Source organism: Mirounga angustirostris, unplaced genomic scaffold (assembly GCF_029215605.1).
Source record: "Mirounga angustirostris isolate CCGP_5_RB_7025 unplaced genomic scaffold, mMirAng1.0.hap1 SCAF_9, whole genome shotgun sequence".
Classification (NCBI taxonomy): Eukaryota; Metazoa; Chordata; class Mammalia; order Carnivora; family Phocidae; genus Mirounga; species Mirounga angustirostris.
In genome coordinates, this window is record NW_026991717.1 from 29,230,312 (window position 1) to 29,255,604 (window position 25,293).

The 25,293-nt window shown below is 38.1% G+C and overlaps 1 protein-coding gene across 3 annotated transcripts in view; it reads right to left on the reverse strand.

The window, feature by feature from the left end:
- Positions 1 to 477: 477 nt before the first annotated feature.
- TUBGCP5 (tubulin gamma complex component 5) overlaps positions 478 to 25,293 on the reverse strand; it is a 114,356-nt gene continuing 89,540 nt past the window's right edge. For all 3 annotated transcript variants that reach the window (XM_064570064.1, XM_064570063.1, XM_064570065.1), the window contains exons 16-23: positions 24,462 to 24,644; positions 12,815 to 12,899; positions 12,587 to 12,707; positions 11,923 to 12,101; positions 10,532 to 10,657; positions 9,827 to 9,915; positions 1,809 to 1,909; positions 478 to 864 (exon numbers count right to left, since the gene is read on the reverse strand). In XM_064570064.1, coding sequence (XP_064426134.1) covers positions 818 to 864; positions 1,809 to 1,909; positions 9,827 to 9,915; positions 10,532 to 10,657; positions 11,923 to 12,101; positions 12,587 to 12,707; positions 12,815 to 12,899; positions 24,462 to 24,644 — 931 coding nt within the window. In that variant the 3' untranslated portion in view covers positions 478 to 817. The remainder of the gene's footprint in view (positions 865 to 1,808; positions 1,910 to 9,826; positions 9,916 to 10,531; positions 10,658 to 11,922; positions 12,102 to 12,586; positions 12,708 to 12,814; positions 12,900 to 24,461; positions 24,645 to 25,293) is intronic.

A 25,293-nucleotide genomic window follows, 5' to 3' on the forward strand; every position in this document is an offset into this window, starting at 1 on the left:
TATATTACTCAGCCATCAAAAAGAATGAAATCTTGCCATTTGCAATGACATGTGGATGGAACTAGAGGGGATTATGCTAAGTGAAATAAGTCAGTCAAAGAAAGACAAATACCATATGATTTCACTCACATGTGGAATTTAAGAAACAAAACAGATGAACATAGGGGAAGGGAAGGAAAATCAAATAAGAGGAAAACAGAGAGGGAGGCAACCCATAAGAAACTCTTAACTATAGGGAACAAACTGAGGGTTGCTGGAGGGGAGGTGGGTTTAGGGATGGGGTAACTGGGTGATGGGCATTAAGGAAAGCACTTGAAGTAGAGCAGTGGGTGTTATATGCAAGTGATGAATCACTAAATTCTACCCCTGAAATTAATAATACAGTGTATGTTAACCTACTTGCATTTAAATAAGACCTAAAAAAATAAAAACAGAAACAATGAAAAACTATATAAAAGTTTCTATGATCAAGCAAAGGAGACTAGAATTTAAAATGCTTTCTTTTTAATACCACTAACTGCATTTCCAAAAATGACATGTCACATTTAAAGGTATCAATACCATAAATGTATCTTACAGTAGGAAATATAAGCATAAACAGCTTATATACATTTTGCTTTATTGATATAATTTTATATACATAACCTTATATACTATCCAATAATATCAAAGAAAACACCTACAAATGTACTTGTCTAGATAGTAGACAACAGTTTTTAAAATGAACCAAAATAGAGATTCTGGTTTCTCAGCTGCATGTGGTGGAATTATTTATGTATAAAGATCAAATCTTGGGTATTTACTACATTAAAGATATTTAACTTTGTTCCATGCCAGCCATGAGTGACAGTGCGAGGGATTCCACTGTGGAAAGAATAAAAATAAGGTTAAAAAATAGGTTTAAATATTTGAAAATAAGGCTTCAATTATTTCAGAACTGAAAGTATTTAATGACTTTCCAATTTTTAATTATTTTAAATGTAAATAAAAATGATAATTGATTAAATACAAATTGAAAAAGTAGGATTTATTTTGTATTTCAGATTAATGTTGAAAACAAAACATCTGGCATTTCACTGAACAAATCACAGCTGTCCCCTATGTCTTAGAATCTGGAGTCAGTTCGTAACAAAATGCTATGTTCTAACCTATGAATGGATCCTATTCGCATAACAATCATCCAATGCAAAAATGGACAAATAAGTCAATGTTTCCTCTAACACATTTCTAACATAGTGTTTTTTAAAATGTTCAGATATTCTTAATTAGTACATCACAATTAGAATATGCAGAAAAAGGGAAGAGATTAACCCTGCACACTTAAAAAAAATCTTCTCCCTGTGACTCAATCCACAGACCTGTCTGCCTCACATGGTATTTTGAACTGTTACACATGTACAGGGGTACAGGAGTTTTTGAAATTGCATAAATAAATAAATAAATAAATAACCCCCCAAATAATGCTTATCTTTTACAAAAGCTACACATAATAGTGAAGAATAGTGAAGAATGACTGAGATCTATTCTGCCATCTGCTTTATTTAATAATAGTTCTAGAAATCCACTGGTGTAACAAATCATATACTAAAAAGCAGTATCTTTAGTCTCAGTGTTTTACATCTGATATTCACTCACCACATTGTAATTCTGAAAAAGCAAGTCAAAGTATGGCACAACTGCTGAAGGATTTTCTAGGTTTGAAATGGTGAAAAATTCTAATTCTTCATGAGATTAGTACCAAAACAGTAACAGTAGACTTAGCTACAAGAAAATATAAAAGCTGTAATAATTTAACATGGTATACTCACAATGGGGAAAGGATCCTCTGCAGACAGCTTTGTTTAAAACGGTTACAAGAAACATATGGCAGTTTTTAAAATCAGACTCCATTTTCTCTATAGATTCCATTCTAGGAAAGAAAGTACATTTCAATTAATAAGTATATAAAGGGTTAATGGGTAGGCTACAAAATATATTTGGAGTAATTTCAAATGTACTTCAGTTTAATGTCCTAAGTCTAAAGATTATGAAATATAAAATTTCCTGCCCCACTTTAAAATACAAGCTTTCCAAATATTTGAGGGAAAAAGTCATTAGGATATAAAACTGCTCTTTTTGGATGATACTGAGTTCCAAAGCTGGGATGACTGGGGATGTTCCCTTTTCCACTACATATTTCTGTATTTTTTATTTGTATATCTTCTTTTTGAAACAAAGAATACATTAAAGATATAAAACCTTACATTTTAAAATTATTAAGAAATGAGAGGGAAAAATCAAATAAGAAGAAATCAGAGAGGGAGACAAATTGTAAGAGACTCTTAACTATAGGGAACAAATTGAGGGTTGCTGGAGGGGAGATGGGTGGGGGGATGGGGTAACTGGGTGATGGGCATTAAGGAGGGCACTTGTGTAATGAGCACTGGGTGTTGTATGCAACTGATGAATTATTGAACTCTACATCTAAAACAAATGATACACTATATGTTACCTAATTGAATTTAAATAAAATAAGTTATATATAAATAAAATCCTAAAAAAATAAAAACTTTATTATGGGCAATATGGAACATACATAGGAGAGAGCACAGAGGACCCTCACACACCCACATCCAGCTTCAGCAGTCATCTACAGCCATGAGGCCCTGTGCACAGCCCAGCCCCACCATATTTAGAAGCTAATTTGAGACATCATAGCCCTTCTGTCATAAATATTTCAGTGTGTATATATTAAAGATAAAGACTCCTTTTAAAACATAGCCACAACACTATTTGCTTGAAAATATTTAACAGTGATTTTTTAATATTATCAAATAAGCAGTGTTCAAAATTCATGTTGCTTTTGAAAATTTTCACTCTTCTGCTGTAAGTCTGATTCAGGATCAATTAAATTCCATAAATTATAATGGCTGATAATGCTTCTGAAGTCCTCCTCACTCCCTGTTATTTTTCTCACAATTTACTTGTTGAAGAAACTGAAACAACTCAATTTTAGGCAAGCATATGCAGCAGTGTTATTATTTTCTCCTCCACCTCACAGTGATATTGAAAGAAAAATGTGCTTTACATACTTTGAGACAGCCCTAACAAAGCAAGTAAGACTTTTATTTTCATACTGCCATTAAGAATTCTAAACTACACTTAGTATCTTCATTCAGAGTATTCTGATACAGCCATAGATTAAGATTCTAATTTTGATTAGCACTATCATGAATTCTCACCTCCTTACTGACAAGTACAAGCTATTATTCTAACAGTCTGGTCAATCAGACTTGCACTTTTATTTTAGGGAAGTAACAGAGGCATTAGCATTACATTAATTTTATGAACAAGACAAGATCAAACTACTAAACTGTACCTTCAGGTTAACAGTACAGGATGGTATTCTAGATATGAAGAGCAAGCTCCTGGCTCCAAAACTGTCCTCTGACTTCACAGCATCTGTCTTTCTACATGATTCTGGACAACAGTCTACTGAGACATCCAGAATTTGCCTTAAAATAATTCAGCAAGTTATGAATAGGGGTGGGCACCAAGAGTTTGTTATGCAGTTCTACTTGTGTGTATGTTTGAAAGTGTTCATAATTAACAAAACCTATACAAGTAAACATGAACGCAATCTAAGAATATTTACTTGTTCCAATTAAAATTTTCAGGTATTTCTTCTTGTTTTACAACTCATAAAAGAATGGCACACTTTTAATGCTGCCTATTAAAGTGAAAAATTTTAACTCTTCCCTTAATATAAGTGATATGTAATATATTGCCAAGATGCAAAAAGGCTCCCAGAATATACTTTACAAAAAAGGGTTTTGAGAATAAAGCCAGTTAAAAATTTTTTTAAATTTAAATTGAATTTAATTAACATATCCTGTATTATTAGTTTCTGTGGTAGAACTGGTAATTCTTCAATTGCATATAACACTCACTGCTCTCCTTCAAGTGCTTTCCTTAATGCCCATCACCCAGTTACCCCATCCCTAAACCCACCTCCCCTCCAGCAACCCTCAGTTTGTTCCCTATAGTTAAGAGTTTCTTATGGGTTGCCTCCCTCTCTGTTTTCCTCTTATTTGATTTTCCTTCCCTTCCCCTATGTTCATCTGTTTTGTTTCTTAAATTCCACATGTGAGTGAAATCATATGGTATTTGTCTTTCTTTGACTGACTTATTTCACTTAGCATAATCCCCTCTAGTTCCATCCACATGTCATTGCAAATGGCAAGATTTCATTCTTTTTGATGGCTGAGTAATATACCACTGTGTGTGTGTGTGCGTGTGTGTAAACACATACATACATATGCCACATCTTCTTTACTCATTCATGTCATTGGCCATCTGGGCTATTTCCATATTTTGGCTATTGTGGACACTGCTGCCATAAACACTGGGGTGCATGTGCCCCTTTGAATCACTATGTTTGTACCCTATGGATAAATATGTAGTGGTGCAATTGCTGGGTCATAGAGTAGCTCTATTTTAACGTTTTGAGGAACCTCCATACTGTTTTCCAGTGTCTGCACCGGTTTGCACTCCCACCAACAATGTAAGAGTGTTCCCCTTTCTCCACATTCTTGCCAGTATCTGTTCTTTCCTGAGTTGTTAATTTTAGCCATTCTGCCTGGCGTGAGGTGGTATCTCATTGTGGTTTTAATTTGTAGTTCCCTGATGCTGAGTGATGTTGAGCATTTTTTCCTCTGTCTGTTGGCGATTTGTATGTCTTCTTTGGAGAAAGGCTGTTCATGTCTTCTGCCCATTTCTTGACTGGATTGTTTTTTGGGTGTTGAGTTTGATAAGTTCTTTTTTTTTTAAATAAGATTTTATTTATTTGTCAGGAAAGAGAGAGAGAGCACAAGCAGGGGGATCAGGCAGAGGGAGAAGCAGGCTCCCTGCTGAGCAAGGAGCCTGATGTGGGACTCCATCCCAGGACCCTGGGATCATGATCTGAGCTGAAGGCAGATGCTTAACTGACAGTCACCCAGGCGTCCTGATAAGTTCTTTATAGAGTTTGGATACTAGCTCTTTATCTGATGTCATTTGTGAATATCTTCTCCCATTCCATAGGCTGCCTTTAGTTTTGTCGACTGTTTCCTTTGCTGTGCAGAAGCTTTGTATTTTGATGAAGTCCCAATAGTTCATTTTTACTTTTGTTTTCCTTGCCTTTGGAGACGTGTTTTGCAAGAAGTTGCTGTGGCTGAGGGCAAAGAGGTTGCTGCCTGTGTTCTCCTCTAGGATTTTAATGGATTCCTGTCTCACATTTAGGTCTTTCATCCATTTTGAGTTTATTTTTGTGTATGGTGTAAGAAAGTGGTCCAGTTTCATTCTTCTGCATGTGGCTGTCCAATACTCCCAACACCATTTGTTGAAGAGACTGTCTTTTTCCCATTGGATAGTCTTTCCTGCTTTGTTGATGATTAGTTGACCATACAGTTGAGGGTACATTTCTGGGTTCTCTGTTCTGTTCCATTGATCTATTTGTCTGTTTTTGTGCAAGTACCATACTGTCTTGATGATTACAGTCTGTAATACAGTGTGGAGTCCGGAATTGTGATGCCTCCAGCTTTGGCTTTCTTTTTCAACATTCCTTTGGCTACTCAGAGTCTTTCCTAGGTTCCATACGAATTTTAGGACTGTTTGTTCCAGCTCTGTGAAAAATGCTGGTGGTATTTTGATAGGGATTGCACTGAATGTGTAGATTGCTCTGGGTAGCACAGAAATTTTAACAAAATTTGTCCTTCCAACCCATGAGCATGGAATGTTTTTCCATTTCTTTCATAAGTGTTCTATAGTTTTCAGAGTACAGATCCTTTACCTCTTTGGTTAGGTTTATTCCTAGGTATCTGATGGTTTTGGTGCTATTGTAAATGGGATGGATTCCTTGATTTCTCTTTCTTCTGTCTCATTGTTGGTGTATAGAAATGCAACTGACTTCTGTACATTGATTTCATATCCTGCCACTTTGCTGAATTCCTGTATGAGTCCTAGTGGTTTCTGGGTGGAGTCTTTCAGGTTTTCAACATAGATTATCATGTCATCTGTAATGAATTAAAGTTTGACTTCTTTGCTGACTGGATGCTTTTTATTTCTTTTTGTTGTCTGATTGCTGTTGCTAGGATTTCTAGTATTATGTTGAAGAGTGGTGAGAATGGACATCCCTGTCGTGTTCCTGACCCTAGGGGAAAAGCTCTCAGTTTTTCCCCCTTGAGGATGATATTTGATGGGTCCTTTGTATGTTGAGAAATGTTCCATCTCCTCTATCCCTACTTTTTGGGGGGTTTTATCAAAAAAGGATGTTGTACTTTGTCAAATGCTTTTTCTGCATCAATTGAGAGGATCATATGGTTCTTGTCCTTTCTTTTATTATTGTGGTCTATCACCTTGATTGATTTGCGATGTTGAACAACCCCTGCAGCCCAGGAATAAATCCCACTTTGTCCTGGTGAATAATCTTTTTAATGTATTGTTGGATCCTATTAGCTAGTATCTTGGTGAGAAGTTTTGCATCCATCATCATCAGAGATTTGGTCTGTAATTCTCGTTTTTGGTGGGGTCTTTGGTTTTGGGATCAAGGTAATGCTGACCTCATAGAGTGAGTTTGGAAGTTTTCCTTCTATTTCTATTTCTTTCAAACAGCTTCAGAAGAACAGGTATTAATTCTTTAAATGTTTGGTAGAATTCTGCTGGGAGGCCATCTGGCCCCAGACTCTTGTTTGTTGGGAGATTTTTGATTACTGCTTCAATTTCTTTGCTGTTTATGGGTCTGTTCAGGTTTTCTATTTTTCCTGTTTTAGTTTTGGTAGTTTACAAGTTTCTGGGAATGCACCCATTTCTTTCAGATGGCCCAATTTGTTGCCATATAGTTGTTCATAATATTCTCTTATAATTGTTTCTATTTTTTCGGTGTTGGTTCTGATTTCTCCTCTTTCATTCATGATTTTATTGTTTGGGTCCTTTCTCTTTTCTTTTTGATAATCTGACTAGGGGTTTATTGATCTTATTAATTATTTCAAAGCACCAGCTACTAGTTTCATTATCTGTTCTTTTTTTTTTTTTTCCCTAGGTCATTGATTTCTGCTCTAATCTTTATTATTTCTCATCTCCTGCTGGATTTAGGCTTTATTTGCTGTTCTTTTCCCAGCTCTTTTAGGTTTAAGGTTAAGTTCTGTATTTGAGACTTTCCTTGCTTCCCAAGGAAGGCTTGTATTGCTATATACTTCTTGCTATATACTTCCCTCTTATAATCAGCTTTGCTGTATCTCAAGGGTTTTGAACTGTCATATTTTCATTTTCATTCCCTTCCACGTGTTTTTTAAATTCTTTAATTTCCTGGTTGACCCATTCATTCCTTAGTAGGATGCTTTTAACCTCCAAGTGTTTGTGTTCCTTCCAAATTTTCTTTTGTGATTGAATTCCAGTTTTAAAGCATTGTGGTCTGAAATAGGCATGGCATAATCTATATTTTGGTACCAGCTGAGACCTGATTTGTGACCCAGTATGTGATCTATTCTGGAGAATGTTCCATGTGTACCTGAGATGAATGTGTATTCTGTTGCTTTAGGATGAAATGCTCTGAATATATCTGTGAAGTCCATTGGTCCATTATGTCTTTCAAAGTCCTTGTTTCCTTGTTGATCTTCTGCTTAGATGATCTGCCCATTGCTATGAGTGGGGTACTATTATATTATTATCAATGTGTTTCTTTAATTTTGTTATTAATTGGTTTATATGTTTGGCTGCTCCCATGTTAGGGGCATAAATATTTACAACTGTTCCATCTTCCTGTTGGATAGACCCTTTAATTATGATATAGTGTCCTTCTTAATCTCTTATTACAGTCTTGGATTTAAAATCTAGTTTGTCTAGGGATGACTACTCTGGCTTTTTTTGATGCCCATTAGCATGATAAATGGTTCTCCACCCCCTCACTTTCAATCTGTAGGTGTTGCTGGATCTAAAATCAGTGTCTTTTAAGTAGCATATTGATGGGTCTTTTTTTTTTTTTCTTAATACATTCTGATATCTTCTGTCTTTTGATTGGAGCATTTAGCCCATTTACATTCAGAGTAATTATTGAAAGATATGAATTTAGTGTCATTGTATTACTTGTAAAGTCACTGTTCCTGTAGATTGCCTGTTACTTTTTGGTCTTCATTACTTTTGGGCTCTCTCTTTGCTCAAAGGATTCCCTTTAATATTTCTTGCAGGGCTGGTTCAAAAATTCCTTTGGTTTTTGTTTTCCTGGAAACTCTTTATTTTTCCTTCTATTCTGAATGACAGACTTGCTGGATAAAGTATTCTTGGCAGCATATTTTTCCCATTTAGCACCTTCAATATATCATGCCAGTCCTTTCTGGACTGCCAGGTCTCTGTGGCCAGGTTTGCTGCCAGCCTTATGTTTCTACCCTTGGAGGTTCAGGACCTCTTGTCCTGAGTGGCTTTCAGGATTCTCTATTTCTGAAATTTGCAGGCTTCACTATTATATGTCGAGGGGTTGACCTATTTTTATTGATTTTGAGGGTGGGGCTCTCTGTGCTTCTGGATTTGAATGTTTGTTTCCTTCCCCAGATTAGGGAAGTTCTCATCTATAATTTGTTCAAATAAATCTTCTCCTCTCTCTCTTCATTTTCTGGGACCCCTATTATCCAGATATTATTTTGCTTTATGGAATCGCTAATTTCTTGCAGTCTTCCTTTGTGATCCAGTAGTTGTCTTTCTCTCTTTTCAGCTTATTTTCCATCATTTTGTCTCCTATATCACTGACTCTCTCCCCTGCCTCATTCATCCTCGTTAGAGCCTCCATTTTTGACTGCAACTCAGTAATATCATTTTTTATTTTGTCCTGATTAGATTTTAGTTTTTATTTCTCCAGTAAGGGATTTTGTAGTGTCTTCTGTGGTTTTTTCAAGCCCAGGCAGTATCTTTATAATCACTTTAAATTCTAGTTCAGACATCTTAGTTGTATCCATATTTAAATCCCTGGCATTGAGTGCTACCCCCTGTTCTTTCTTTCATGGTGAATTTCTCCATCTGGTCATTATGTCCAGAAAAGAATAGAAAAAAGAGAAAAGACAACAATACCAACAGGAACAGCAGAAAAAAATAACAAAACAAACCAGAAGAAAACAAAATCAAGACAAAATAAAAAAATCAAACCACAATGAACTGAACGAAACAAAATACTAGATTCTGGGTTTATTTTGCTCTGCTTGTTAAAAGAAACTAGATTTCAAAATAGGAAAGAAAGGAAAACATATGTGTGTATGTATATACATACATATAAAATAAAGTATATAAAATATACAACGAATAGAAAGCAAATATATATATAATATATATATATAAAAATTTTAAAAAATTGAAAAGATAGAGAAAAAATAAAACTGAAAGACCAAAGAATAATAAAACAACCGCAAATGCTATATACTGTTTTCCCCAAGAGCCAAAGTTTTGCAGTTCTGTATGATAGGTAAATTTGGTGCTCGTTGGTTGTTCCTGCTGGTCTTCTGGGGGAGGGGCCTGTTGCGCTGAGTGTCTGGTGCCCTTGTGGTGGTGAAATTGCACCTTCCTTGTTAGGGGGCTAAGCTCAGTGTTAGTGGCTCTGGATTCCACTTTGTGGTGCTGTTTTGCTCCCTGATGGCTTTCAGTACCAATGGGGGGATGGGGGGGGGAGGATGAAAATGGCGGCGCCCCACTCTCTAGCCCAGAGCTGAAAGTTTGTGCCCCCCACTCTTCAGTGAGCCCTCACAGAAAAGTAGTCATTCATAAAGCCAGTTTTAAAAGGGAAGCTGAAATGGTCACAATGCAGAGGTTCCACAAGCTACATACTTACTGCCATGCCCCCAGACCTGCTTGCCAACCATCTGCAAACATGAGAGCCAAATTCAATACCTTCATGATGGCTTCTTTCACAAAACTGACCTGGAGATTAAAGCCACAGACAGAATACAGGCTCTGTAACTATGTTTGGACACTGACACCAACACTTTTATTTAATCTACCTGAGTCACAAAAAAGTTCATCAATGCAATGACAGCCTTCAATATATATGGAAAGGTGCTAGGCTGTGAATAAGGGCACTTGGAATCAGGCCACCCATCTAATGCACTGTGATATAGGGAGTATTAGCAGCAAAGTCTGACCAACAGAGCAAGTCACCATTTCCAAGGATGGTTATTTGAATTCACCAACAAAAGGGAGGAAGTAATCCAATGGCTGTAAATCGACTTAATCCCATATATTCTAAGCTGGATGCACTTCCTGACTAAAGCACTATTATTCCACAACTGCAGACATAATTTTCCAATTGAATCCCAGTGCAGTACAGGGTGCAGACGATCATAATATAGTTCTCATCTATTTCTCTTAGATATAATTTCTAGTAATATGGCACAAATTTGTAACTTTATTTGATTTGGTCATTCCCTATAGAATATTTTGCTTAGTAAGTATAAAATCTAGAAGTAGAGAAACAACCTCCCTTGGCCAGCTTCACTCCTGCTTCAGTGGCCAAATCTGCAGATGACATCTCACATACCTTTTCTCTCAGCAAACATCGATCATGGATGGTTGACAAGTATCTGTAATGAATCTTAATCAACTGATCTAAATCTTTGGCTTCCTCGACTTGATGTTGGAACTCCAGCCCTGTACTGTGAAGAATCTTGAAGAGAAAGATGAAAAGTTTAATCAGCAGACTTCTTTGAGGACTTGAATGCTAGACACAAAACTTTTTACCAACCTCTTCTACTCCTCTCAAATTCTTTCTTCAGTAATTACATCTGTAAAATTTACAAAGTACCTGCTTTAAAGGCTGACATTCTTATCCTAGAATAATGGTGGGACCAGTTCTTTAGGAAATCCATTTGCACAGTAAATGAATGCCTTACTTTGGACCAACAGACTGTTCCTGATGGGGAGGGGCAAGTACATCAAATCACATACAAAATGCATTGTTTTTTTTTTTTTAATTACCAGGTAAATTGAACTTATACGTTTTTATAAGTTCCAATGTTTTTATAATGATCTTTCTTTAAAAGGAGCATAGACATACTTTAACTAGAAAACAAGAAACAAGCAAAAACTTAACTTCCTACCATTTACTCTTAATAATTAAGGGTTTAAGGCTGCCTCTGAAAGCCAATGCATTGTAAGCAGAAAGCACCTCTGCCATATGGCTTCTTTCACAAAACTGACCTGGAGATTAAAGCCACAGACAGAATACAGGCTCTGTAACTATGTTTGGATACTGACACCAACACTTTTATTTAATTTACCTGAGTCACAAAAAAGTTGTGACTGCCATATGCATCATGTCTAAAACACAGGCTTTAAAGGCTCACTTCTTCCAAATAAAATGAGTTTTAGAACTTGTATACAAATGAGTTTTTTTTTTTAAAGCAACCATTTTAAATCCCAAATGAGTACTGTCTTCCAAGAATACTGCTATTGTTCAAATATCTGAACTCCTCTTCCAGACTTCCTCTAGATCTGGTTTTAAGATGTGTAAGAAAAGCAGTTTCATTTACTTCATAATGAGTTGCTTCTTGTTTCTAAGAAAAAATATATAATCTGGCTGCATCTTCCTCCTTACACATCACACTAGCCTGGCAGATTTTTGGCTGTTATGAAAATTTGAAGCCATTTTCCAGGGACAGATCTGTCACCACTGATAAAGTTTAAAAGTCTATACTGCAAGTTCTGAAGGCAATTCCAGAAGAGGAGCTCTGGGTACGCCCATCCCAAGAGGCTGCTGGACAGGAGGGACAGGAGTCTCTGGATACACGTGCTCTGGCATGTTTAAAAAAACATTTCCCCCCACTGCCAATATTTATGATCAAATATTTTATATGTGCTATTTTCACATTTATAGTCTACAAGTATTTTGTGGGCTCTTATAAATATATCAGAAGTAATCCAGACACAAACCCTGGTCATGATGTAGTTGTGTAAGCTGTTCACAAAGTGCATGAGCTTTACTCTCAAGAGGAACATACGATGAATCTGCTGTCTTATTGGTTCCTTTTGCGGTCCAAACTGAGCAGTTGTGTCTTGTTCACATAAAAGTCCTTCTCTGAGTTGTGGTTTTCCAGCAGTATTAGCTAGTTCTGTATAAGATTGAAAGAGCAGAGTCGGTGGGAAGAACATCTACTCAAATCCCACCCGTGCCACTGTACAGGGGTGGGACTTCTGATGTGGTTATCAACCTGCAAAGGTCACTCTACAGGAGGCACATTAGGGACCCTGCCTTCAGTGTCTCTGGAAGGTAAAGCGGTGAAAAGTTCCCCTTATCACCACCATTAAAACATAAATGCCAAGTCCAAATACTTTGTCATGAAATTTTTTTTTTTGCATAATTTAAGAATATTTATTCTGGCTAAATTCCTCATCAAGCTGTTATATTTCAGACTGACTGCAGTACAATTCCCTGGTATTTCATTCAGGGAAGTTAATTTTGACAACTGTAAAACTTTTGCTATAAATACTTGTTATTTGGCCACTTGTGTATACATAAAAATGACCAAAGATCAGCCACTTCTTTAGTTCAGGGCTAAAATTCAATTATAATTTATCTGTTGAAAACAAATCTTACCACCAAATAGTAAAACATCCAGACTATATTTTGCCCACTTTATTTGCAGTAAGAGAAGGAACACCTGATTATAAATTTTTTGACATTCCAAACTTATAACAATATCCACAGGCCATGGGATCTATGAAAACAAAAATAGAAAATTAGAGTAGAAAGTAACCTACGTATTACTTGCATGTCGTAATTTTAATAGAAAACAATGTTCTTAAAAAATGTATCAGCACATACCTTATAGCTCAGGGTCAGACCATCTAAGATATGAACAGGGAGTTTCTTCTTGGTTGTGTCAACATTTTCATAAGATATAGACAGACTAGATAAAGAAATTTCAGTTTTAGTTTGTGAAAATACTATGCTCAAATAAAAATACTCTTTAAAAAACCATTAGCATTTTAACATTTACATCATATTTTAAGGAAGACATATTTCATAAAGGGAATGCAAATATTTCGATAAAGGTTTTGTAGCATATATTCCAGAATAGGAATTTGGTTTTACAAGTAAGAGGGTAAAATTTTTAAATAATGGGTTTAGCTATGAAAGAAAAGAGACACTTATATGTAGTAAGTTAGAAAAAAAGTAGAAGCCAGGGAAGAAGATATAATGGTAATAGGCTGGCTGCTTAATTCTGATAAAATTCAGGCAACAGGCTCAGAAGATAGACCCTCTGCTGAGGGCAGTGGAGGGAGACTGCTCTCTTTGCCCTGGAGAGTGTGTGTGCAAGTCCATCAATAGCAGTGGGGTCTGCTTCTAAAGCAAAGGTGTATACACACTGCTTCACCCACTCTTTCTTAACACTGGTTTGAATGTGACTCTCAATAGAAAAAAGCAACAAATGTGCATGGGAATGTTCTTGCACCAGGCACCACATGGACACTTAACTGCCCTTACTCATTTAACCCTCAGAGTAGTCCTGTCAGTGGACTGGGAAATGATGTAACTCTCCCACAATCACAGAGGCATCAAGTGATGAAACCAGGATGCAGACCATGTAAGGTTTAAGTGTAACACAGAGGTGGGGAGGCAGCCTTACAACCAGAGATGGAAAGCAGTGTGTGACTTATAAATTAGCCAATTCATTCCATGTCACAGGCATTAGTCAGAATTTTTTTTTAGCCTGTAAATTATGTGCATCCACTGAATACTTAGCAGGCACTTACTGAATACCTTATTTGTCAGTCATCATGCCAAGCAGGTGAAAGAAAGTCAATCACTTCTCCCCGTCTAGGGGCTCATAGCCCAGAGAAAATCCCAGAGCAGACACAAGGTGCTGCACTAATCCAGGCCAAGCAGGACTTTGTAGGAGAGCAGACCACTGCCAGGCCATGCAAATGGAAGAGCACCTAACTGGAGGAAGCTATGAAGCAGGGAGAGTACAGCTCTTCAGCAAACCAGAAATATTCCAAATTCCTGAAATGGAAAGTGTGGTAGGAGAGAGAACATTATGCGTCTGTATGTGTACACGTACTAGAATTGAGGCTGGGAAATGAACCAGGTAGTAAAACTTGCCCTCTCATGAGAAGGAGCTCAGCCCATCTGTTATGAGGAGCCTGAACACAACTGGTGGAGGGAGTTGCTGATATCACTGTAGTCACTCTGGTGGCCCTGTCGGGGTCCAATGGAAGGGAGTGAAGCTGAGACACAGAGACAGTCAGGAGGTGTCAGAGAGGAGCTCTTGGGTGAGCACTGAGAGGTAAGGGGAAACGTTATCTAGGAGGCGGAACTGAACAACCAGGGAGGTGTAGGAGCTAGGACAGAGGAAGGAATCTAGGATGAGCCACACTGCCTTTGGGTGCCAGGATGAACAATGGTGCTCAACTAGAAGAGACAAAAGATTGTTTGGGATGAGACAATGAGCTCAGTTTTGGATACATGACATTTGAGTGTAGTTACAAGCTGCTGGCTATGTAGGCACCTAGGCTAAAGGTACTGATCTACAGGTCACTGAAGCCATTAACAGGGACTGGAACTGTCCGAGGCAGGAGTGCTGACTGAGGCAGTAGAGCGAGAAGCTGTGCCAAAGGCAGGTGGGAAGCAAGAGGCCCACAGAGAGATTACAAAAAGAGTAGCAGGGATATGGGAGGGTTGTTAAGGCAGGGATAATGGTCAGGGCAGGGGAGCAGCACTGGCACTGATGCTGGAATTGAGAGGGAGACTCGAGGGCCAGACTCAGAAAGCCTGAGGAGGCAGAGAGCTGCTTAGAACATATGGAAGTCACAGCAGAAGGGGTCCCTGGGGGTGGCTCATTTCTCCTGAATTAATCTATGAATAGAATGCAATCTCAATAAAAATACCATCAAAGTTTTTGTTTTGGTGGAGCTAGACAAGTTGACAATAAAGTACATTTGGACAAATAAACAAGAATAGCCAGGAAAGCCCTATTATTAAAACAGGATGTTACTAGCACATGAATAAACAGAACAGGGAAATAGAATGGAAAATCTAGAAAGATACTCAAGTACATATGAAAACTTAATGATAAAGGGGTATGTCAAATAAATGCAGGAAAGATGGATTGTTTTTTTAAAGAAGTGATGGAAACCAATTAGTCATTTGGAAAAAGATAAAACTAGATCTATTTCTTTTTTAGCTGGATAAGTTCCAAATAGATCAATATCTAAATGTAAAAATACCTATTCAAGTATTAGGATAAAAGATGGGTGAATTTCTTTGTAAGCTGGGAAAAAGTAAAACTTTCTTAACTCAAAATCTAAAAGTAGTAAAAGATTGATAAATTGTAAAACTAAAAAAATCTACATGACAAAACAAAAAATTATACCATAAGCAGAATGAAAAAACAAATGTCGAATTGGGAAATGTATATAATATAAATAGCTTCTAAAAATGGAGAATAAGAGACCAATAACCTGATACTAACAGAAATGGTGGCAAAATATATGGATAGTTCACAATAAAAAATTTCAAAAATAAACATATGGAAAGATGATAAAGATCACTCATAATTAGAAAAATGTAAATGAAAACTATACTGAGATACTGTTTCTCATCAGACTGGCAAAATTCCAAAAGTCTGACAACATATTCCATTGGTGAGGCTGTGGAGAAAGCCACTCTACACATTGCTGGTGGGAATCAGAAAGAATACAGGCAGGTGCCTGGGTGGCTCAGTCGGTTAAGCGACTGCCTTCAGCTCAGGTCATGATCCTGGAGTCCCGGGATCGAGTCCCGCATCGGGCTCCCTGCTCGGCAAGGAGTCTGCTTCTCCCTCTGACCCTCCTCCCTCTCATGCTCTATCTCATTCTGTCTCAAATAAATAAATAAAATCTTTTAAAAAAAGAAAGAATACAGGCCATATGAAGAGAAATTTGGGAACAGCTAGCAGAATTAGACATACATTTACCTTTTTACCCAGCAATCCCATTATAGGAATATATTCCAAAATTACACTGGCAAAAATATGAAGTGAGAGGTACAAGACTAGTTAGTCATTGCAGATATGCATGGCAGAAGAACAGAAACCCAAATGCCCACCAACAGGACAACTGATTGAAAGAATACAGTGGAAAGCCAGTCAACTGTAAAGGAGTAAGGACCAGCTCTCTAGCGTATAAATGGAGTGGGTGTGAGATACATTAGTAACATAAGAAAAATAAACCAAATGCCAGAGTAGGCAATGCATGCTACCTTTTGTACAACATGCAACGGTTGCCTAAAGGAAAGGGAGCAGGAACAGAAGACAGATCTCCCTAGAAGTACCACTGTACCATTGATTTTAACTTAAGAAATATACAGCTGTTTATATAATTAAGAAACAAACTTGAATCAAGAAAAAAAAAGCAGTTCCTAAAAGTAGAAAACTAAAAAAAATGAACTTGACCCTATATTAAGTTGGTGGCATAATCACATTGAGGATTATTCCAAGTGACTTTGAAATAGAGTATTCTGATGATTTGATAGTATAGGAAGAGAAAACAATCACAAACAGTAATTTAAACTCTCTGGGCTTGTTGCTATTATTGTCACTTTGGAACTACTATTTATTTATTTATTTATTAAAGATTTTATTTATTTATTTGACAGATAGATAGCACAAGTAGGCAGAGAAGCAGGCAGAGGGAGAGGGAGAAGCAGACTCCCCGCTGAGCAGGGAGCCCAACATGGGGCTCGATCCCAGGATTCCAGGATCATGACCTGAGCCGAAGGCAGCCGCTTAACCAACTGAGCCACCCAGGCGCCCCTGGAACTACTATTTATTATAGAATAAAAAAACCATTAGTCATGTCAGTCTGTTAATAAGTACTCAAGAGAAGAAATACAAAGGAAAATCAAAGAAGTGAAAACTAATCTTTAATATAAATTAGAAATATCAATATGAAATTCTGATTTATTCTTCCTACATATTTCATTTCTCTGTCCACTGAGAAAGCCCAGAAGTACTGACAATCCAATACTGATGAATACTCTGGCACGCAGATAAAGGGCTTTTTAAGTCACCAAATACATGGGACCAGCGCTCCTGGGAAAGGTGCACAAGCCTAAAGCAGGAGGTGCACAGGACAAGCCTGTACATCTGAGTAGTCCTGAGAGTAAGGACACTCTCTGAGATTACTAGGGTCATATGAAGTGGTACCCTCTGGGTAAAAATGCGAGTCTGAGCAATAAAAAAAAGAAAAATCGTAATAGACCGTGACATTAAATATAACAAATTCATGAATTTCTGCTGGTGGTGATAAACAACTTTCCCTGGCTCCCTCCTGGGGTTGCTAGGCACCAATTTCTTCTTATGGAAAGAACCCAGCTGTTATTCTGCTTTTACTAATCACATAATTGATAAAAATTCTGTTTTTATGGAGGAATTAAAGGTAATAAAAAAGAATGACATAAAAATCAAAGGAATTAAAATAATCTACTAAGTAGTAGCTTGGTAACCTGGCATGGCTGTGAGGAAAAGAATGCTTTGTCTGGCATATCATGTTCATTATTATGACTACTATTTTTTTTTAAAGATTTGTTAGTTATGTTATGTCAGTCACCATACACTACATCATTAGTTGTTGATGCAGTGTTCCATGATTCAGTTTTCGAATAATACCCAGTGCTCATTGCAATATCTGCCCTCCTTAATACCCATCACTGGGATAACCCATCCCCCCACTCCTTTCCCCCGCTAAAACCCTCAGTTTGTTTCTCAGAGTCCATAGTCTCTCATAGTTTGTCTCCCACTCCGATTTCCTCCCTTTCATTTTTCCCTTCCTTCTCCTAATGTCCTCCATGCTATTCCTCATGTTCCACAAATAAATGAAACCATATAATTGTCTTTCTTTCTTTGGCTTATTTCACTTAGCATAATCTCCTCCAGTCCTATCCATGTTGATGCAAATGTTGGGTATTCATCCTTTCTGATGGCTGAGTAATATTCTGTTGTATATATGGACCACCTCTTCTTTATCCATTCGTCTGTAGAAGGGCATCTGGGCTCCTTCCAGTTTGGATATTGTGGAGATTGCTGCTATGGACATTGGGGTGCATATGGCCCTTCTTTTCACTACATCTGTGTCTTTGGGGTAAATACCAAGTAGTGTAATTGCTGGGTCATAGGGTAGCTCTATCTTTAACTTTTTGAGGAACCTACACACTGTTTTCCAAAGTGGGTGTACCAACTTTCATTCCCACTAACAGTGTAAGAGGGTTCCCTTTTCTCTACAACCTCTCCAACATTTATTGTTTCTTGCCTTGTCCATTTTTGCCATTCTAACTGGTGTAATGTGGTATCTCAATGTGGTTTTGATATGAATTTCCCTGATGGCTGATGATGTTGAACATTTTTTTTCATGTGTCTGTTAGCCATTTGTATGTCTTCTTTGGAGAAGTGTCTGTTCATGTCTTCTGTCCATTTTTTGACTTGTTTTTTGGGTGTTGAGCTTGAGAAGTTCTTTATAGATCTTGGATACCAGCCTTTTATCTGTAGTGTCATTTGCAAATATCTTCTTCAATTCTGCGTGTTGCCTCTTACTTTTGTTGGCTGTTTCCTTTGCCGTGAAGAAGATTTTTACCTTGAAGTCCCAAAAGTTGTTTTGTTTTTGTTTCCCTTGCCTTTGGAGATGTCTTGAAAGAATTGCTATGACCGATGTCGAAAAGGTTACTACCTATGTTCTCCTCTAGGATTTTGATGGATTCCTGTCTCACACTGAGGTCTTTCATCCATTTTGAGTTTATCTTTGTGTATGGTGAAAGAGAATGGTCTAGTTTCATTCTTCTGTATACAGCTAATTTCCCCAGCACCATTTATTGAAGAGACTGTCTTTTTTCCATTGCATATTTTTTCCTACTTTGTTGAAGATTAGTTGATCATAGAGTTGATGGTCCATATCTGGAGTCTCTATTCTGTTCCGCTGGCCTATGTGTCTGTTTTTGTGCCAGTACCATGCTGTCGTGGTGATCACAGCTTTGTAATATAGCTTGAAATCGGGCAACGTGATGCCCCCAGCTTTATTTTTCTTTTTCAACATTTCCTTGATGATTCGGGCTTTTCTGGTTCCATACAAATTTTAGGATTGTTTGTTCCAGCACTTTGAAAAATGCCATTGGTATTTTGATCGCGATGGTGTTGAAAGTATAGATCGCTCTCGACAGAATACACATTTTAACAATGTTTATTCTTCCGATCCATGAGCATGGAATGCTTTTCTATCTTTTTCTGTCTTCTTTAATTTCTTTCATAAGTGTTCTGTAGTTTCTAGAGTATAGATCTTTTACCTCTTTGGTTAGGTTTATTCCTAGGTATCTTATGGTTTTCGGTGCTATTGTAAATGGAATCGATTCTTTAATATTTCTTTCTGCAGTTACATTGTCAGTGTAGAGGAAAGCAACTGATTTCTGTGCATTGATTTTGTATCCTACCACATTACTGAATTGCTATATGAATTCTAGTATTTGGGGGTGGAGTCTTTTGGATTTTCCATATTAAGTATCATGTCATCTGTGAAGAGAGAGAGTTTGACTTCTTCTTTGCCAATTTGAATACCTTTTATTTCTTTTTGTGGTCTGATTGCTGTTGCTAGGTCTTCCAGTACTATGTTGAACAACAGTGGCCATAGGCATCCTTGTCATGTTCCTGATCTTAAGGGAAAGGCTCTCAGCTTTTCCCCATTGAGGATGATATTCGCTGTGGGCTTTTCGTAGATGGATTTTATGACCTTGAGGAATGTTCCCTCTATCCCTATACTCTGAAGAGTTTTAATCAGGAAAGGATGCTGTATTTTGTCAAATGCTTTTTCTGCATCAATTGAGAGGACCATATGGTTCTTCTCCCTCCTCTTATTAATGTGTTCTATCACATTGATTGATTTGCGAATGTTGAACCACCCTTGCATCCCGGGGATAAATCCCACTTGGTCGTGGTGGATGATCCTTTTAATGTACTGTTGATCCTATTGGCTACGATCTTGTTGAGAATTTTGGCATCCAAATTCATCAGGGATATTGGCCTGTAATTCTCCTTTTAGAGGAGGTCTTTGCCTGATTTGGGGATCAAGGTAATGCTGGCCTCATAGAATGAGTTTGGAAGTTTTCCTTCTGTTTCTATTTTTTGAAGCAGCTTCAGTAGAATATGTGTTATCTCTTCTTTAAATGTTTAGTAGAATTCCCCTGGGAATCTATCAGGCCCTGGACTCTTGTTTTTTGGGAGGTTTTTTGATCACTGCTTCAATTTTGTCACTGGTTATTGGCCTATTCAGGTTGTCAATTTCTTCCTGTTTCAGTCTTGGCAGTTTATAGGTTTCCAGGAAGATATCCATTTCTTCCAGGTTGCTTAATTTATTGCCATGCAGTTGTTGATAATAATTGTTTCTATTTCCTTGGTGTTAGTCGTGATCTCTCCCCCTTCATTCATAATTTTATTAATTTGGGTCATTTTCCTTTCCTTTTGGATAAGTCTGGCCAGTGATTTATCGACTCATTAATTCTTTCATAGAACCAGCTTCTAGCTTCGTTGATCTGATCTACTGTATTTCTGGTTTCTAATTCATTGATCTCTGCTCTGATCTTAACTATTTCTCTTCTCCTGCTTGGCTTAGGCTTTATTTATTGTTCTTTCTCCAGCTCTTTAAGGTGTAAAGTTAATTTGTGTATTCAGGATTTTTCAATTTTTTTGAGTGAGGCTTGGATGGCTATGTATTTCCCCCTTAGGACTGCCTCTGCAGTATGCCACAGGGTTTCGACCGATGTCTTTTCGTTCTCATTGGTTTCCATGAATTGTTTGAGTTCTTCAGTGTCCTGGTTGATCCAATCATTCTTAAGCCAGATGGTCTTTAGTTCCAAGTGTTTGAATTTCTTCCAAATTTTTTCTTGTGATTGAATTCCAGTTTCAAAGCATTTGTGGTCTGAGAATATGCAGGGGGTAATCTCAGTCCTTTGGTATCAGTTGAGACTTGATTTGTGAGCCAGTATGTGGTCTATTCTGGAGCAAGTTCCATGTGTGCTCAAGAAGAATGAGTATTCTGTTGTTTTAGGGTGGAATGTTCTGTAAATATCTATGAGGTCCATCTGGTCCAATGTATCATTCAAAGCTCTTGTTTCCTTCTTGATTTTCTGCTTAGATGATCTGTCCATTGCTGAGAGAGTATTGAAGTGTCCTACAATTAATGTATTGTTATAATATGACTCTTTATTTTGGTTAATATATATAATATACATAATATTTTGGCTTCTATAGTTGGCTGCTCCCATGTTGGGGGTGTAGATATTTACAATTGTTAGATCTTCTTGTTGGATAGACCCTTTAAGAATGATATAGTGTCCTTCTGTGTCTCTAATTACAGACTTTAGTTTAAAATCTAATTTGTCTGATACGAGAATTGTTACCCCAGCTTTCTTTTGAGGTCTGTTGGCATGAAAAATGGTTCTCTGTCCCCTCACTTTCAGTCTGGATGTATCTTTAGGTTCAAAATGAGTCTCTTGTAGACAGCATATGGATGGGTCATGTCTTTTTATCCAATCTGCAACCCTGTGCCATTTCACGGGAGCATTTAGGGCATTCATGTTGAGAGTGATTATTGAAAGATAGGATTTTATTGTCATCATGTCGTCTGTTAAGACCTTGTTTCTATAGATTGTCTCTGTAAATTTCTTTTTTTTTTTTTTAAAGATTTTATTTATTTATTTGACAGAGAAAGACACAGCGAGAGAGGGAACACAAACGGGGAGTGGAAGAGGGAGAAGCAGACTCCCTGCCGAGCAGGGAGCCCGATGCGGGACTCGATCCCGGGACTCCAGGATCATGACCTGAGCCGAAGGCAGTCGCTCAACCAACTGAGCCACCCAGGCGCCTTGTCTCTGTAAATTTCTGGTCTGTATTAGTCTTGGCGTCTTTCTTCTTTTATAGAACCCTCCTTAATATTTCTTGCAGGGCCCGCTTGGTGGTCACATATTCTTTCAGTTTCTGCTGGTCTTGGAAGCTCCTTGTCTCTCCAGCCATTCTGAATGACAGCCTGCTGGAGAAAGTATCCTTGGCTGCATGTACTTCTTGATTAGTACCCTGAATATGTCTTGCCAGCCCTTTCTGGCTTGCCAGGTCTCTGTGGACAGGTCTGACGTTACTCTGACGTTACACTGATGTTCCTCCCTCTGTACGTAAGAAATCTCTTTCCCCTAGCCGCTTTCAAGATTGTTTCCTTGGATCTAAGATTTGTAAATTGTACAAGTATATGTTGGGCAGTTGGTTCTGTTCTCATTGATCTTGGGAGGGGTCCTCTCTGCCTCTTGGACACGAATGCTTGTTTCCTTCCAGATTAGGGAAACTCTCATCTATGATTTGCTCAAATATACCTTCTAAGACCTCTGTGTCCACCGCCTCAAGGATCCCAATAATTCTGATATTGGAACGTTTCATTGAGTCTCTAATCTCTCTGGTTCCATGGGTTTTGTTTTCCCCATGCCTCCTGGGTTTCCTTCTTTTTTATCGTCTTATCCTCTAGCCCACTAATTCATTCTTCTGCCTCATTTACCCTGGTGTCAGAGTATCCAGTTTAGACTGCATTTCATTCGTAACATTTTTAAGTTCGGTCTGATTAGATTTCATTTCTGCACTTAAGAGATTCTATATTGTTGTTAATATTTTTCTGAAGCCTAGATACTGCCTTCATAATTGTTGCTCTACAGTCAATTTCTGACATCTTGGTTATATCCATTAGTTCTGTGTCAGAGGCCTAGTCTCTAATCCTTTTCTTCATTGGGGGTTCCTCCTCTTAGTCATTTTGTTGGGGGGTAGTTGAGGAAATGTAGAGTCCACATTATTGACCACAACCCAAGGAAGATGCACCTGTTTTATAGGGACCTTAGGGTTGTTGTCCTCTTGTTTTTCTGGCCTGTCTTCTGGGGGAGGGGCTTGCCGCACTGTTCTTCAGGCAACCCTGGTTGGGCAGAGTTGCCCTGCCCCCTGTGGGGGAGGAGGAATGTGCTCAGTGAAAACCAGGTTTTGGGGGTTATTGTTCTCTGGTGGCTTTCTGCATCTCCCCCCGAGAGTCAGAGCACAAGTAACCGTATACAGACTTCTGTCTCAGAACAGAGAGATCACAGTCTGACCTTCACTGATCTCTCCAGCCCACACCGTCTCTGTTTCTGTCTGTGCTGCTAAAAAACTGCATCGTTCTGGGTTGTACGCCCCACTGCAGCACTCCCGGTCCTCGCTTCCAGGTCCAGGCACGTCTCTGCCTTTGTGCTGCTAAAATCGCCAGCCTCCCCCGGTTCGCACACGCTCCCCGGAAGCTCCAGGTTTCAGTCTGTGGGTCTGCCCTAAAGTCCCTTCCCCACTGCTACCGGTCTCCCCAGCATGGGAGGCTTTTGCGCCCGTGTTATTACACCTTCCTGGCTCCAGTGCTATGGCAGCTCCCTCCCCCTTCCGTTTATCTTCTGGTATCTGCCCGCAGAATCACGGCTCCCCACTTCATACCTTGAGACCAACTGCCAGAGATATTCTGTTTGTAGGGATCCAGATATATCTTCTTACATCTCAGGCTGATTTCATGGGTGTTCAGAATGGTCTGGTAGATATCCAGCTCAATTCAGGGGACTGGTTGAAATTGGGTCCCCTACTCCTCTGCCATCTTTTATCCCACATTATGACTACCATTTTTGAAGGACCACTGAGGGAGCCGAGAAAAGGAGCCAAGTAAGAGAGCCAAGCAGGGATACAGAACAGGATAAAAGGATTGCCAAGCAGTGTAGAAGATGAGTCTCTGCTTCACAAAGATTTGGTAGTACCAAACCACAGACCTGGGTGAGTTGAATGTTCAGCAGGCAGACTGACGGAGACAAGGTTGATTAGCTCCACAGCTGGGGATAAGCTGACATAACAGCTTGAGAGAGCCAAACCCTAACCAGTAGACCACCAGGGATGATATAACAGTTTGAAAAGATGCAACTCTGTCCATTAAGTGGTGGAATCTATTTCCCACCCCTGAGCCTGGGCTGACCTGTGACTCGGTATGACCAACAGCATGTAGTGGAAGTGAAGGTCTGTGAAGCCTGGAGCTCAGGCCTCAGCAGGCCCTGAGGTTTTTGCTCTGTCTCAGAACATCGCCTAAGACTCCTATGTAAGGAGACCAGCATAGCTGGCTGGAGGGCAAGGCCAGTGGAGCAGAGAGGTGCCACACCCAGTGGCTAGCACTGATTCCAGTCCTGTGAAGGAGGCCATGAAACCCCCACAGCCTATATGGCCCCATCTCATCATCTCCTCTTGCTTAGTGGGCAAGTCAGTTATTTCCTGCCTCCGTGTTCTAATATGAAAAATAATATTATTATAACTCATGGGGTTAGTGTGAGAATTAAATAATATATGTAAAAATTCATAGAAGAGTTGTTGCGTATGGATTATTTTATATTATTTTAAAATAAAAAGGTGCCTCTTATATTTTACCGTGAACTATCTTCAGGATAACGTTGTCCTACTGCTTCTTGAAGCTGGACATTAAGAAAAGACACATTCTGCCAGGTTTCCTTTTCTCTTATTTTATCAAAAATTGATGTATAGAAGTCGTACATGGTATCTCCACCTTCCATTAAGAAAAAATTTCTCATGGCCTGCAAGTACTCAACCAACCTAAATGGAGAGAAAATAAGCGACAGAAATATCTTAAACTCATGAGACAGAATTCTGGATCGGTAACAGTTTTTGTACACTACTAATTTTGAAATAGGTTTACGTTGTACGTTTACTAAAAAGCAGGAACATTAACAACTTTTAAGGACTTTTAAGATAATTACTAAAAAACAGGAACATTAACAACTTTTAAAGACTTTTAAAATAACAAAAATAGTATATGGTTGCCTTTAATAGAAAGAAATAAATTACTTTTCTATAACATTGTAAAAGATGGGAAAAGTCAAAGTGTAACAAACTAGTTAGTCCAAATCCTGCTATTCATAGTGAATTTCTACTGTTACTATTTGGGGTATTTCTTTCCCATCTTTTTTTCTGTGCATCAAAAAAAAAAAAAATAGTTCGCACCATATATATATATATATATATCCTGCTATTTAAGCTTTAAGAACATTTTATGTTATTTAAAACTCTGGATAAACATAATTTGTATGAACTTTTTAAAATTTATACATGACATGGATATGCCATTATTTAAAGAATCAGTCATCCATTACTAAGTAATTTCATGTTCTTCCCTCTGACAGCAAACTTTCTGATGGGTATTTTTTTTTTTTTTAAGATTTATTTATTTATTTATTTGAGAGAG